The sequence below is a fragment of the Thalia democratica genome, chromosome 9 (assembly GCF_965202585.1).
Source record: "Thalia democratica chromosome 9, ktThaDemo2.hap1.1, whole genome shotgun sequence".
Lineage (NCBI taxonomy): Eukaryota > Metazoa > Chordata > Thaliacea > Salpida > Salpidae > Thalia > Thalia democratica.
Window position 1 is genome coordinate 4,517,296 of NC_139173.1, and position 14,994 is coordinate 4,532,289.

The 14,994-nt window shown below is 25.0% G+C and overlaps 1 protein-coding gene across 1 annotated transcript; it reads left to right on the forward strand.

Moving 5' to 3' along the window:
- The first annotated feature begins 2,811 nt into the window (after nt 1–2,811).
- Nucleotides 2,812–14,319, forward strand: LOC145844100 (enoyl-CoA hydratase domain-containing protein 3, mitochondrial-like). The gene is made up of 7 exons (XM_082951449.1): nt 2,812–2,873; nt 5,799–5,908; nt 7,642–7,777; nt 10,901–11,091; nt 11,790–11,899; nt 13,161–13,326; nt 13,895–14,319. The coding sequence occupies exons 1-7, from the start codon at nt 2,835–2,837 to the stop codon at nt 14,004–14,006; spliced, it is 864 nt and encodes a 287-aa protein (XP_082807575.1). The 5' UTR covers nt 2,812–2,834; the 3' UTR covers nt 14,007–14,319.
- The last annotated feature ends 675 nt before the right edge of the window (nt 14,320–14,994 follow it).

Here is a 14,994-nt window from a genome sequence, read left to right on the forward strand (position 1 = left end):
AAATTTTGTTACAAATTTTATACTAAATGATAAGAGGAAATGTTTTATAAATTAAAGTAGATTATTTTTTAAGGTCGCAATCTCTTGCCACCAAAACCGGTCGCGAATAAAATATACAATTTGCATAAATCTTTTTAAATAAGCTCTTTACATCCCAGTAAATTGAGCATTCTTTTTTAGTTTAGGCAAATAACTATATAAATGAAAGTAAAAATGAATGAGTGCCAAAAGAAAAGAAATTAAGCCCACAAGTTGTAGCTTGATTTAGAGAAAAAATTCTCTTCAATAAGTGTAGGGGCAGCAGATGAGAGCGATTTAAATAAAATGAGGCAAATGATTTTAACTGCCAAGAAAATGAAGCTGAATGCAGTTCAGATGAAGGAAACCATATCTTCATTAGATGAAGAGGTTGAAGTGCTAATAAAAAACAAAAAAAATAAATTTTAGTACATAAATTTAAAAAAACAGTATTTGATTAAGTTCTTTATTGTTTTAATGTTTTAACTGTAAAAGTTCGTTATTGTATAAAGGTTTGAGTTGTGAAAGTTCCTTATTGATTTAAGGTTTTAATTGTTAAAGTTCCTTATATTTCGTTTCGTTTATTTAGATACATTTATGCTAGGAATTTCTAAAAAATTGTGTTCTTTATTGTTTTAAGGTTTCAACTGTAAAAGTTTGTTATTGTTTTAAGATTTTAGTTGTGAAAGTTCGTTAATAATTCAAGGTTTTAATTGTAAAAGTTCCTTATATGTCGTTTGTTTATCTAGATACATTTATGCTAGAAAATGCTAAAAAATTGTGCTTTTTTTCAAACAAGCTGTGTTTTAAGGTAATAACACAAGTATTTTGCTGATAGAGCTGTTTATTACAAACATCAATCATACACAGATAGTTGTGAGCGTTCACTTTTTTCTTTCTTTCTTTCTTTATTTCTATTAAGTATAATTAAATTGCCTACAGAATGAGGGAGCAATAATAATTTTATCTGAGTAAATCAAATTTTCAAACTGCCAAAAGAATGTCGATTTTTATAAAATGTATAGTTTGAAACTGATGTTTTTCAACTTTAAAAAAGAAATAAAATTTAAAATAAAAATTATTATTTACAATTTATTTGAATGTATGGCCTTATGAGGTAACGTCCCTTTTAATAAGGATACCCTATAAGATGAATTTTTAAACTCTCTGAGTTGAAAGTTTAATAATCAAAACCCAATGGCCAACACATATACATATGTTGGTTGTAGGTGAACAATTGCCTGTGAATTTAAGCTTCAGAATTTTTTCTACACTTTGTGTTTTGTCAAAATTTAACATTGTGAGTGTTTTGTCAAAGACAAGTCACAAAGGGTTTTTATGTGTACTGTTTATAACTAATTTTTAGTCATGAAGAGATAAAAGTTATATATGTTATAACTTGATTGCTTGACTTTTGCATAACATTTATTTTTGAAGATAGACAAGTAAGTGTATCTAGATTTAAGAAAAAAAGTATATAAATACAAAGTTACACTTGTTAAAATTTATAATTTCAACTATTACATTACTAAATATGAGAAAGGGTCAAAATTACTCAAAGACAAAATTGCACAAGTGCACAAAATTTTACAAAGGTACTTTTGCACAAAGACAAATTTGTTAAGGGGACTAAATTGCATAAGGACAATTTTGCATAAGTTACATTTTTTCACAAGATTAAAAACTTGAGATAACTAAACTAAAAGATAAGTTAAGGGCATAGGGGAAAAACAAAAGGAAAAAATAAGTTACTGACCAAGGGTAAGGTTTAGGGGTAAAAGTTATAGTAAAAACAAAAATAGTAAATATTTATGTTTTAAATTTGTCAACATTTTACTATCCAGTTTAGTAAGTGAGCTTGTAAGTTATGCAGTTGACTTTTGAATCGATTTTTATTATGATGTTTTTTTTATTTAATATTTCTTGAACTGTTAATTATTTTCAACTTAATTAATGATGCCTGCAGGAAAGAGTTGCCACATGCTGCCTTTATTTGTTGAATTCTTTTTAAGTTAATTGACAAACTTTGGCTTTTTTTCAACTTTTAAGTCCAGTTGACAAAGAAAAGCTTTTTTGAGTTGTTTTTGCTAAGCTTAGGATAGTTAAGATTATTTCACAAGTTTCATGCTAGTTTATAAAACTTTGTTTTTTTTCTATATAAAAAATATTTTCTTGTTCTTAGTCTTTTAGTTATTATTATTTTTTCCCCAAAATTTAACATTTCTTTATGCAACTCAGGTTTACTACTTTGTCTTTAAGAACAGCCAGCCTGATTAAATAATTCTGTATTTTTTATCTTTACACTAGTGATCTACTGGATCCAAAAAATAGTATCAACAAATAAAAAAATTATTGAATAATGTATACAGTAGATAATTTGTACTTATAGTATTATTTTAATAAGCTCTTAAATTTACAGTAAGTAGAGAAATTTGAATGCTCACATCTATGGTCAATGATTGGTGTGGAGAAAGACCTTTTGGTCATAGCCTCACACCATACATTTTGTAACATTTTGTGAGCAGTTTTAATCAAAACAATATAATAGAAACTTAAGATGAATGAAAAATCAATATCATTATTATCAATTAATATATTTTGTTTTTAAAGTTTTATTGTTTAAATAAACTAAAAACAAAATATTCTTTTTTTAAGAAAAAATTGGTGTGCATTTTTTTTCTTTAGTCATTTCTGTTAGTATTGATTAATGAAACCATGTAGGTATTTATAAATATTATTGTCATTAAAAAAAATATTTTTATAGTTATTTTTAATTAGATTATTATTTTTTACAGGTGGTAAATTTAACATAAATAATGTTCTCTGCAAGAAGAATTTTCCAAAGCTCTGGCAAGGTTAGCTTAGAATTTATATGCATATTTATGAATAACAAAACAAATCAGTATATTAATTAAAAAAAAAAATTTTAATAAGTTAAATTCAAAAAAAAACATATAACAAGGTTTAAAGAAAATCTTAAAGGTGTAACTTTACAAGTGTATATTTAGTTTGAAATTGCTTTTTGGTAATAGTTTCATACAAAAGCTCTATAAGGCTACTATATATAGCCGGCAGGGTTGCCACTTGGTCAGGAAATCAGGAAAAGTCAGGAAAAATTAAAAAAAATGACAAAAGTTAGGAAAAAATGGGGAGTTTTGAAAAAAAAGTCAGGAAAAGTCAGAAAATTTTATAAAATTTAAAAAAAAGTCAGATTTTTTCAGTTTAAATTTACAAAATTCCTTGTTTTCCAAAGCCTTCTAATGGTAAAAATTAATTAAAAGTCCTTTAAAGTCAGAAAAAAAATTCAAAATTTTCCTAGAAATTTACAGAAATATTTAGTATTATTTCCAATGCCTTCATCTGGTATAAATTAGTAAAATATCCTTTATAAAACTGCAAAAATTTTCTATTAACATATTGAACAAGTACCCTACTTGAACAAGCAGATTTTGTAAGCTTTTTAGTATTGATGATCTGTAGCAAGGACACTTCCATAGTGAAACTGTGATATATAAACAAAAGTTTATTTAGCATAATTTTAGAATCAAAGTGTTTTTTGTTTAAGTAAATAATTGAGTTCTTTATAACTAAGCAGTAAGTTTAGTATTTTATGTAACAAGTTAATGTGTATACTGAAGCGGAATTAAGACTAGATGAAGGAAACCATATCTTCATTAGATTAAGAGGTTGAAGTGCTAATAAAAAACGGAGAAAATAAATTTTAGTACATACATTTAAAAAAACAGTGTTTGATTTAGTTCTTTATTGTTTTAAGGTTTTAATTTTAAAAGTTTGTTATATGTTGTTTGTTTATCTAGATACATTTATGCTAGGAAATGTTAAAAAATTGTGTCTTTTTTCAGACAAGCTGTGTTTATAAGGTGATAATACAAGTATTTTGCTGATAGAGCTGTTTATTACAAACATCAATCATACACAGATGGTTTAAGTGATGTACTGAAAGTTTGATGATAGAGTTCAGCAAAAAACTGTTGTTTTAACCTATATTAAAATTAGATTGAAAGCTTTATATAGTTTCAAGTGTTAGTTTATGTATTTTAGAATAAGTTAAATTAAGAGTTTGATTTAGAAAAGTCAGGAAAATTTTTGTAAAAAGTCAGGAAAAAGTCAGGAAATTTTTCTCAGCTGATCAGTGGCAACCATGAGCCGGTCGAATTCGGAGGCAGCGATAGGAGACAATGCTGATACTGGCATATTTAAGAACTACGTTATACCTAACTAAATCAATACTACAAAAATTAATTATAAATTTTTATATGTAGAAAGATAAATATTTTAAAAATACGAAATTTTATTCATAGTTCTTTAGTTTTTTGTTCAATACCTCTAGATTGTTAGAGTCCTTAGCCAAAGTTAATTTATATCTAAATTGTTTTAAACAGCTAACTTTTCTTTAAGTTCTTCTTAAGCGTAAAACCTTAATTTGGGATTTGTACACATAATACTTTAACAATTTTAACTAGAGATAGAAAATTGAATTTGTGTAGATAAATACTTGTAAATCTTTTTAAAATTAATCTTTAAGTATTGCTCAAGATTAAACCAATTGAGTTCATCAAACTAAGTAAACATAATAGTAGACCATTTTAAACTTTTATTTATTACATAGGTCCAACATTTATTTTTTACAAAGTTTAACATTGGCACTTATTTTAATGCTTAGAGTATATACTATACATGGAATAAAAAAAATCAGTTAACTTTTGAGACATAACAAGGTTTGCAAAAAAATTCTGATACTATTGTATAAAATCTAAAATTTTATGCTAATTTCTTTGGAACTTTGAAAATTTGACTAAAAGTTTATCTCTTCTTTCATCTATAAAGCAATTTAACTCAAATTTTCATTAAAAAAGTTATGACCATAATTTAAAAAAAAAACTTTTTTTTTCAATTTACAAATATTCAACAATAAGTTTCCTTCAAGTTGTTTAAAATTATTAAAGATTACTCTAAAGAGTAAATTTTTAAAACAATTGCTCAAAAACTGAAGAACGAGATAGATTTTTAGTGATATAGTCTAATTTTGCCCTTTAAGTTTGTGCCTCTCATTAAGAACCTATTCAAGGCTCTAACTTTAATTGCTTATATTTAACTTAAGGTACTTTAAATTTAAACAAGCGGTAAAAATAAAAAAGTAGCTTATCTAATTATGTAAAAACGAGACTAATTTAAAAAGAAGTGTTTTAACCCCTATGCTTTTATTAGCTTATAAAATTTATTTGTTTTATACTTTTTTATTTAGAACATAAATTTGTTAAAAATTAAAAAACTTTGCAAAATATAGTCATATTTTAATCATTTTGTTTTCTTAAGAGCTTGTAAATGTTTGCTAGATGTAAAATGTAAAGTTTTTATATGAAAAAATAAATCATTCTATTAAAATTATTCGATATGATCTTTAAGAAGTTTTTGAAGAATACATTGACTAAAAGACTAAAAGTTAAAACAATTTGAATTGCTGACTTAGTGACAAATATTAAAATTTAATTATAAAACTTTTATTTGAGTAGTTTAGATTTTTTTTACTTGTTTATACTGTCCAACAAAAAATTTCAAAATCATATCTATACAATACATTTTTCAATGCTTTGTTTTTGATCATACCACCTGCCTGAACAGTTCTAAGTATTTAGTACAAAATATAGTTAAAAATATTCAAGAAGTACAACTAAAGTTTAAATTAAGAAGCCTTAGCGGTATTTTTAGCAGTTAAGCATTGAAAATATATATAATTTACTTTACTGTTTGCACAACAGTATTTTGAGGGGGTGAAAAGATTCAGTAGCTCCACAGTTGAACCCCTGACAATTTGCACAGAAAATACAAATGGTGTGAGAAGGATTGTGATGAACAGTGCTAAAAACAGGTTTGTCTTAGAATGTTAAAAAAGTAAATTAAGTATTAAATACAAAAGAATTTGTTACCAAATTTACAAGTATTTTATAAGTCGATTTACTCTAAAAAGCTTTATTTTCATGGTACCATTTGTTTTGAAATATCTACTAAAATACTATTCAGTTTTATACTTATATCTTGATCAGATTGCAATAGTTTATTATGTCAGCTGCAGCTGTTTTGAAAGACAATAGTTGTCGTTACTTATATCTTGATCAAAATTTGTTATGTTTACATCTACTAAACTAAATTTTTTGATAGCATATAAATTTAGAAATAACACAGATGTTTGTAATAAATTTTAATGTTATTTGCAGAAGCTTTTGCTTCAAACCCTATATAGCTTAATAAATCCTATAAATATTTTTTTTTCAAGGTGTCCAACGGAATCCAATTAAACTTGTAATTAAAATTGTTCTCTTGGTTGTTTTGGTTAGAAATCTTTATTTTTCTTGTGACAGAACTATATAATTTTATTCTTACTAAGTTTGTAGCAATAAATTGTGCTTTTCATTTATAATTTCATTAGTGTATAACATAACGGGCTAGAATGCAGCCTGTATTTTTTTAGTTTAAATCAAGTGTAATAAGTAGTTGGGTGGAACTGTGTTGCTTTTTTTTCAAACCTGGTTTTGTTTTATTTTTCTACTTAATGTATTTTAGAAGTTATAAAAGTTGAAGTATGGCCAATTTCAGCTTTTTAATTCAAATCAAAAAAGTGATCAAGTATGTACAAGACAAGTAGGCAGCCATTTGATACATTGACAATTTTACAAGAAAGGTACTAACTAAAAGTATTTACTGATTTTTTTTTTGATATAACAATTTAGATCAATTTCTAAAAAGAGAAAGTTGTATGAAATTTGTAGAATAATTAAACCTGTTAGAAGTTTTACTTGATTTAGTTTTGCCATCAATAAGCAAGTTTTATATATCAAATATTTCTTACTTATCTCTAAATAAATGTTTTCATGTTTATATATTTGTTGATTACCTATTACTTTTTTTTCTGTTTTTTCTTCTAAACAACAATTTTCTTTATAAATAATTTTATTTATATAGCTTTTAATTTTAATATAAATAATTTACAGCACATTAAAAACATTTTAGAAACACATTTGTTCTTTTATAATGGTAACTATGTAGCAGAATTACCAAAATTTAAGAATTCTCACATGTACATAATTGTTTTTTTTGTGATAACTTAATTTACGCTAAACTAAATATATGGGGATATGCTCAAACTAATCTGGTATTTATGCTTTGTGTTTTTTATTATATAATTCTCTTCAATGTAATGTCATATTTCACTTTTGATATAAAAAAGTACAAAAACTTATAGAAACTATTTGCTTACCATGTTTCTTAAAATATTTATATATCATTCCTTAACATAGGTTTTGATGTTGTTTTTGACCATAGTGCATACAATCTTTCGTTAAATTGTTATTATAATCTGAATTGCACAGGATAACCCTTTAACAGTCTACTGTTTTTTAGCAACATTAAAATTGATTACTAGTATTTATTATAGCTTGTTTACTTTTTACTCTTCAAATAAAATGAAAAGTTCTCAACTTATAAATAAAGAGAATAATATAACTTAAAATTTTTAATTTTATAACCAAAACAATGTTTTACTGGTTTCAAGTTAAAAAAACTTAACTATTTTATTTCAGTAGACAATAAAATAAATTTCCACAGGAACGCATTATCAGTGGCAATGATGAAACAATTACTTGCAGATATAAAGAACGATGTTACTAACAAAAGCTTGAGATTGATTGTTATATCCTCCAATGGTCCTGTGTTCTGCGCTGGACATGATCTAAAAGAGCTTGTTAGCTGTACTTGTATTATTCAGTAGTTTGAAGTAAATAAAAAAAGTTTAAAACTACAGAAAAATTTTTTTGAAGTTGAGATAAATACTTACTGTTAGAAATAAAAAGTTGTTTGATTCTAGGACAGTTTGATGTTTGTATTTTTTTTAGGTAAGCTTTAAGTTTCTACAAATTTTCACTACTATACATAAAATACTGAATTAAGGTTTTTTTTATTTGTCACACTTTCAATAAATTTTTGTTGTAGATAATTTCATACTATTTATAAAAATAGTTACATTTATACAAAAGTAAACTTAATACAATAAAAAACCTAGAGTTTGTTTTTCTGTACAAAAGTGGAAATTGTTAAATTTTGAAAAACACTAGGAGTTTTAAGCTACTTTTAATGTAAAATAATGAAATTTAAGTTAAATACAAAAATTCTATCATATCAATAAAATAAAAGTTTATTGGAAAAACAGTTTTAAGTAGTCTTACAGTTTTTTTTTTAAATTGTTATATTATTTAAAACTTCTTTTTTTAGTTTAAAACTAAATAGTCGTGATTCTTTAAAAAACCTGAAAGAAATTCAGAAAACCTGGAGGAAATTAAAAAAAAATCTTGGCTATCCTGTTAAGGGCATAGGAGGTAACGTACTTTTTTACATGTTGATTTCATTTTAAAGATCTTTAACTTAACTAGTGGATGCTTTTTGTAAAACTCAAATTAGTTTTTGAGATATGAGGATACAAAGTGGGAAATCTCAATAGGCTCCTTTTGGAAAGATCAAAGTAAAAATGCAAAAAAAAGACTGTTTCATTAAAAATATATTTTCTCCACAGTTTTAAAGCAATCTTTCTAAAACTTTCTAATTTTAATATTAACTAAATAATAAACATTTGTATTGTAGGATTTTTTTCAAATTAAAAAATGTTTCTGCTCAAAGATATAAAATAAAATTATTTAATATTTTGTACATAAAGTTCTTAAATAAGAAAATTTTTAAATGTTGAAACTGGACAATTTTTATTTAGAAAAATTTGAGGTTAATTGACCAAAAAATGTAGGAGAAGATAGATTTTTAGTAAATTTTTCAAATGTTCCTCCTTACTAATTAGAAACTTTCCATACTAATACGTATCAAAAACTTTTCAAACAACTGACAATATCTCAAAAGTTAATAAAAACTTGTTTGTCTTGTAAAAAATAATTTATAGTATATAATTAAAGTTATCATAGGTCTAATGTTTATAGGTCTAATGTTAGTTTTTTTAATTCCCCCCTATGCCCTTAATATTTTCTATTATGTATTGACATCGAAGTTGGCAACCAATAATAAATCATAACTGATTGATAATTGTGAAAACAATTTGATAAACTTTTGTAGAAAAAAAAACAAATAAGAAATTAAAATATATATAACGATTTTATTGTCAAAATTTAAAGCAAAATAATATAAAAAGTTAAATAAATGCATAACAGGTATATAAAACACTACCCCAAGTTTTTCTGTGCTAGTTTATACGTATTACACTACTTTTCGTCAGAACTTAACAGTGGAACAAATCAAAAATTATGAATAGTTTTCAAACAAAAACACAAAAAGTTAAAACTAACAAAGTAATAAGCGCAATAAATAACCAGTGTAAAGTAATAAAAATAATTAAAATCAAATATTACAAACGGAGTCTATTTCTGCTAAATCGGTCAGACTTCAAGGCATTTAAAAACCAGGATAAAAGAACATCTACCTGTTTGTATTTTGAAATTCATTGAAATAGAACCTGAAATTAAGACAAAGGCAACAAAAAACGCAGCAAAAAGATCTTCAGTTGCAGAACATCTAATAAATAATCGAGATTGTGCTAGGAAATATAACATATCCAGATATAGAATAATTCATCATTGCAATAGTGTATTTGATCTCGTGAAGTTGGAGGCTATCTCTATATTTTTAGAAAAACCAGAATTGTGCAAACAAAAGGAATTCGATTACAAAGTGTCTTTACTCAGTTAGATTATCCTTTTTTTCCGTTAGTAGTGTTTGGGTTTAATTGTTTTTATTACTTTACACTGATTATTTATTGCGCTACTTACTTTGTTAGTTTTAACTTTTTGTGTTTTTGTTTAAAAACTATTCATAATTATTTGATTTGTTCTACTGTTAATTTCTTACGAAAAGTAGTGTAATACGTATAAACTATCACAGAAAAACTTGGGAGAGTATTTTATATATCTGTTATGCATTTAAATAAATTAACTAACAATGTTTTAAGTTTTAAAATTGGATAAGTTTTATTGCATAAAAAAATGTAAAAAAAAATACAGTATGATAGTTGCTGTTTTAAAACAAGTAGTTTTCTCTAAACAAATTAAAATATGTAAATACACAATGACCTTTAACAAAGAAAGCAAATAAAAATAACTCTGGTTATACATAAGCAAGTAATTTTTTAAAAACAGTATATAAATGTTTAGCTTTTAATTCTGATATACATAATCTAAACCAAGGTTTCACTAAGTTTCTGGCAAGCAATATTGCCATCTAAAGCTGATTTTGGCCATAAGGTGGCAATAAATAGTAAGGGATCAAAAACAAAAGGGTATTTGACTAGTAAAGGGATGTCATATTAAAGAGGGGATTTTTTTTTAGTTTTCTGTCAAGTGTGCGATTATGAAATAAAATTTTTAAAACGCTGATCTAAACTAATATATTTAAACAATTATTTTAAACCACATGTAACAACACAGGGGACAGAGCAGAGCATAAAAACTAATAAATAATAATTTTACTATATTGTTGTTTATACAAAGCATACATAAAAATAAAATATATTCAAAAAAATATGTATATAGTTTTAACGCTTTCCAAGTCACAAACATTGCTTAAACAATAAATATAGCATTTATACAAATAATAAGTATTTCTAAAACGAAAAATATATAATTAAACTATTATATAAATAAAACACTAAGTTTTCAAATACAAATGTTTCACTGTTTTGTTCAAGAGAACAGATCTTCAGTTTGTTTATTGTAATATAATACTGAAATTTGTTGTAGAAAGCCTCCCTATTTCAGCATTTACATAACAATAGAAGTAATTAAAATATTATATTCAAATAATTTACAAATCACAGGTAGCCACAGAGGACAGAGCGGAACACGCCCGCATCTTCAGTTTGTGTTCGGAGTTGATGGAAACCATCCAGGACGTCCCTGTACCCGTGGTTACCATGGTGGACTCCCTGGCAACCGCTGCAGGCTGCCAACTAGTGGCCACTTCCGACCTGGCCGTTGCGAGCGACAGGGCAACGTTCTGCACCCCCGGGTGAGGAGAAAAATGTGTTTTTATAAACTTAAAATTAATATTTGCAGCAGTTAAGTAAATAAAATTTAAGAACTTTTGTAACTTTTTTATTTTTATATGAAAAGGTTAAAAATTGTTGTAATACTTATGATTTTTTGAACGAAAGGGTGAAACTTTTTTTTTGTTACAGTATTAATGTTTGTTTTGAAAGCACATCTTTAATTTTGTAATACTTAAAAAGTGGTGTATAATTTAAATGTTCAATAAGTTTTGCATAAACAAACTTACCTCTTGTAGTTTACATTTTTGCATATAGCTTTTCTGTAAACAACAACTATTGCAAATTAATGATTGTTTTATACAAAGATGATTATGAAAAACACATTAGTTTTGTAAAATATGTACAATTTTCAACGTTAGATTTTTCAATCATCGTTTAAAAGAAAAATTGAAACAAGAATTGATAAAAGTGTTTAGTTATTTGACTTTTTTTTGATAAAAAACAAAAATTTGATGGATAAATTCTAGTAATAAGTGTTTTCTAAAAATTAGTAAAAAAAATTCTCACCTAAGTATGATATAGTGTGACCTGTAATATTAGTTTTAAAAATAAACTAGTCAGTTAAACAATTTTACCTGTCAAATTAGTTTTGTTCTACACAAACTCTTGAAATGTTTTTTAAATTTGGTTTATTTTATACTTATTTATATAATTTCAGAGTAAATATCGGGTTGTTTTGTTCAACTCCAGCAGTAGCTCTTGCAAGAAGTGTTCCAAGAAAATTAGCTTTTGATATGCTATTTACTGGAAGGGTTATTGATGCTAAAAGTAAGTTTATTTTTAGTTAAATTTATGTTTTTATGTTCCTTAACTTATTTTTACACAGTTTTAATAATGTATATACGTATTATAGAACATTTAATTTGAAAATATATAAACAGGCTTAGTTTTTTGCTATGCTGAACCTTAATCTATAAATTTGTATTAAGTATAACTAAATTATTGTAGTACTTCTAAAGAAGTTGTTTGAAGAACATATCATTTTAAAGCTTTAAACTTTTTTATGGTTAAATAAATTAATATATTTATAATATATTTACAGTGCAAATATTTGACAACAAGCCCACTTCTGTATTTAGAAAATTATAAAGTTATTTCCCAGCACTAGATTAGATTGTAAACTATTAAAAAAAAAATTAAATATTTATTTCAATACCTTTTTTCTCAGTTTACCAATGTTCTTTTTTAGGGAAAGCCTTTTCGTATCTTTTAAGCTTTACTTTAGCTGATTATAATGAAGAACAGTTTTTATGCTATACCGAAATGTGAAAGTTTTCAAATGTATTAAAGTAGTCTTATTATTGTATTTAATGATGCAAAAAAAATTGTTATTAGTTAACAAATGCAGCTGGTATATATTGTTTAGAATGAATCGGTATTCATTTACATATTTTAATATGTCTTACGTCTAAAATTGTTAAAACACAAAAGTATTATAAGTTTTGTTACTTTATATTTTATGTATTTTTTTAATGACATTCAGCTGTTTTTTACACACACTGTTTAATGTTTATACTACTTTAAACAATAATAAAAACTTAACTACATTGTAAACTAAAAAAATCAGTTAGTTTTAACTTTACACACATTTCAAACAAATAAATCTATATGAACAGTTTTTTAATATGTTTAGTATTTTTAAATACTACAATGTGCATCATCGAAACAAAGTTTCTGCACATTGCAAACTAGTAATGAATTATGTTAAATTAAAAACATTGATAAATAAGTTTTCAAAATACGTTTTTAAAATTTCTTAATACTTAAAAAAGTGTATACCAAATTCAACTATAAACACTTTTTCTATGTGCCTTATCAAACAAAACTATAAAACAAGGAAAACAAAAAAGAAGGAAAATAAAAAAGTTTGAATAAGTTGAGAAACATTAAGAAATGTAAATAATATCAAACTTTCTAGGTTATTTTTTCAAGTATCATAGTTACTATGAAAGTCTTACTATTTTATTAAAAGTTTAAATTCCACAAGTTGTATAAAGTTTTAATTTTTATTAAACTTATCCCCTCACAGCCGCCCTATCAAACGGACTAGTATCGCGCGTGGTGAAACCAGAAGAATTGGAAGATGAAGTGGAGAAGATAGCAGATAAAATAATATCGAACAGTAGGAGCGTGTATGCAGTTGGGAAGGCTTCCGTGTACAGGCAGATCATAAAAGACAGGAACTCCGCTTATATGTCAGTTTTTATTCTATAAAAAAGAAAATTATTTGTGTAGTAATTAGGTTTTTTAAATGTAAGTTCAGTTTGCTTTTTATATTTGAAAGATTTTAAATCATAAAATATTATTTTTTATTTTATGGTTTTATTTTAATATTATTTAGTTGTATCATCAATAATAAAACAGTTAGTTGCTGAGAAAATGTTAAACAAAGTTAATTTAGTCAATTACACACAAATAAAAGTTGCAAAGTTATGTTTTCATAGTTGTTAACTCTTTCATTAATAAAGAAACTAGTAAGTTCTAAAAAACTTAAAACTTTTGTTTTAATTATATAATTCTTTTTAAACAATTAGCATAATTTTGACTAAGTTTTAATTAAGCTATGTTATTAGTTTCAAAAAAGGAAAAAAAAAAGTAGTATTAAAAATTCATAATTATAAAAGAGTGCTTAGTCGCTACAAATAAATATTATCAAGCTTAATAAACTTTGCTATACATAACAATAATTAACCAAATTAAGCATTTGAATCATTATCACTATTTTTATGGCTTTTTTTTCATTTTTACCCATTTCACAACCAGGGACGCGTCTAACGTCATGGTTCAGAACATGTCCATGCAAGATGGGAGGGAGGGAATCACCAGCTTCCTGAACAAGAAAAAGCCAAATTGGTCGCACTCGTTTGACGAGTAGGGACAAATTCCATGTTTTAACTTCATTGCCAGAAAATATCTAGAATTAATTTAGCTAGCAAAATAGGTCCTTTATAAGTAGTTTAATTATTCTTATTAGTAATTAAGAATCATTTTTGTTAATGTTGCATTTGATAAGGCTTTTTTGTTGATCAATTAGTTTATGATATTTGAACTTTTGAAACTATTTTCAAGTTTGTTTTATTCAATTACCTTAAGGATCAATTTTTAATCAGTTTTTTTTAATTAATACCTTTAAAAAACCGAGTCTTTTAGTAGCTGTACTTTTTTTTCAGTTTATAATAAATTTGAAAATTAAATGTTGCAGTTTGTTATACCTTCGTAATTTAGATAGTTTGTAAATATTTGCACTGTGTAATCTACACAAAGTAAAACAAAAAGTATAATGTGATTTTTAAGAGTTAAATAAGGTTGCCAAAAAATCTTAAACCCTATAAAAACCTTGAATTTGAGAAATTTTGAAAAAAACCTGGAGCTTTAAACAACTTTTACGTGTTATGCAGTCAAATTTCAATTTGAAACAAAAAAAAATATTATTATAGATTACAGTTTTTGTCATTATCAAAATATTTTTTTATTAAAAAACAATTCAGTAGGTTTATAGTATATATTCACTATCGTTTTACTATTAAACACAGTTTTTTAACTTAAATTTAAACTAAAAATAGACCCTAAAACTTGTACTTTTAAAAACCTGGAGAAAATTGGCAACCCTGCTTAAATTATTTTTAACAACGTATCATGTTGAGACAGTGGTGTTGGTAAATCATTTTGCCTTTGGGAATTTATTGTTTTTAAACTATAATATTTTAAATATATCATTTCTAGGTCGAAGGCACTTTTGCACGGGTAAATTTTTTTTTTAATCACTATTACCCCTCACCCTCGGTTGGTAGCTTTTTTTTATCTTTTTAGTTAAATATTTTATTTTTTTTAATAGTTTTTATTATTTATTTTTTTAATTTTTA

Excerpts from the sequence above, each read along its gene's own strand:
- LOC145844100 (XM_082951449.1), top strand. The coding sequence starts at position 2,835 with ATGTTCTCTGCAAGAAGAATTTTCCAAAGCTCTGGCAAG. Across the intron at positions 5,909-7,641 it reads ATGAACAGTGCTAAAAACAG|GAACGCATTATCAGTGGCAA; the intron begins GTTTGTCTTAGA and ends AAATTTCCACAG. Across the intron at positions 11,900-13,160 it reads AAGGGTTATTGATGCTAAAA|CCGCCCTATCAAACGGACTA; the intron begins GTAAGTTTATTT and ends ATCCCCTCACAG.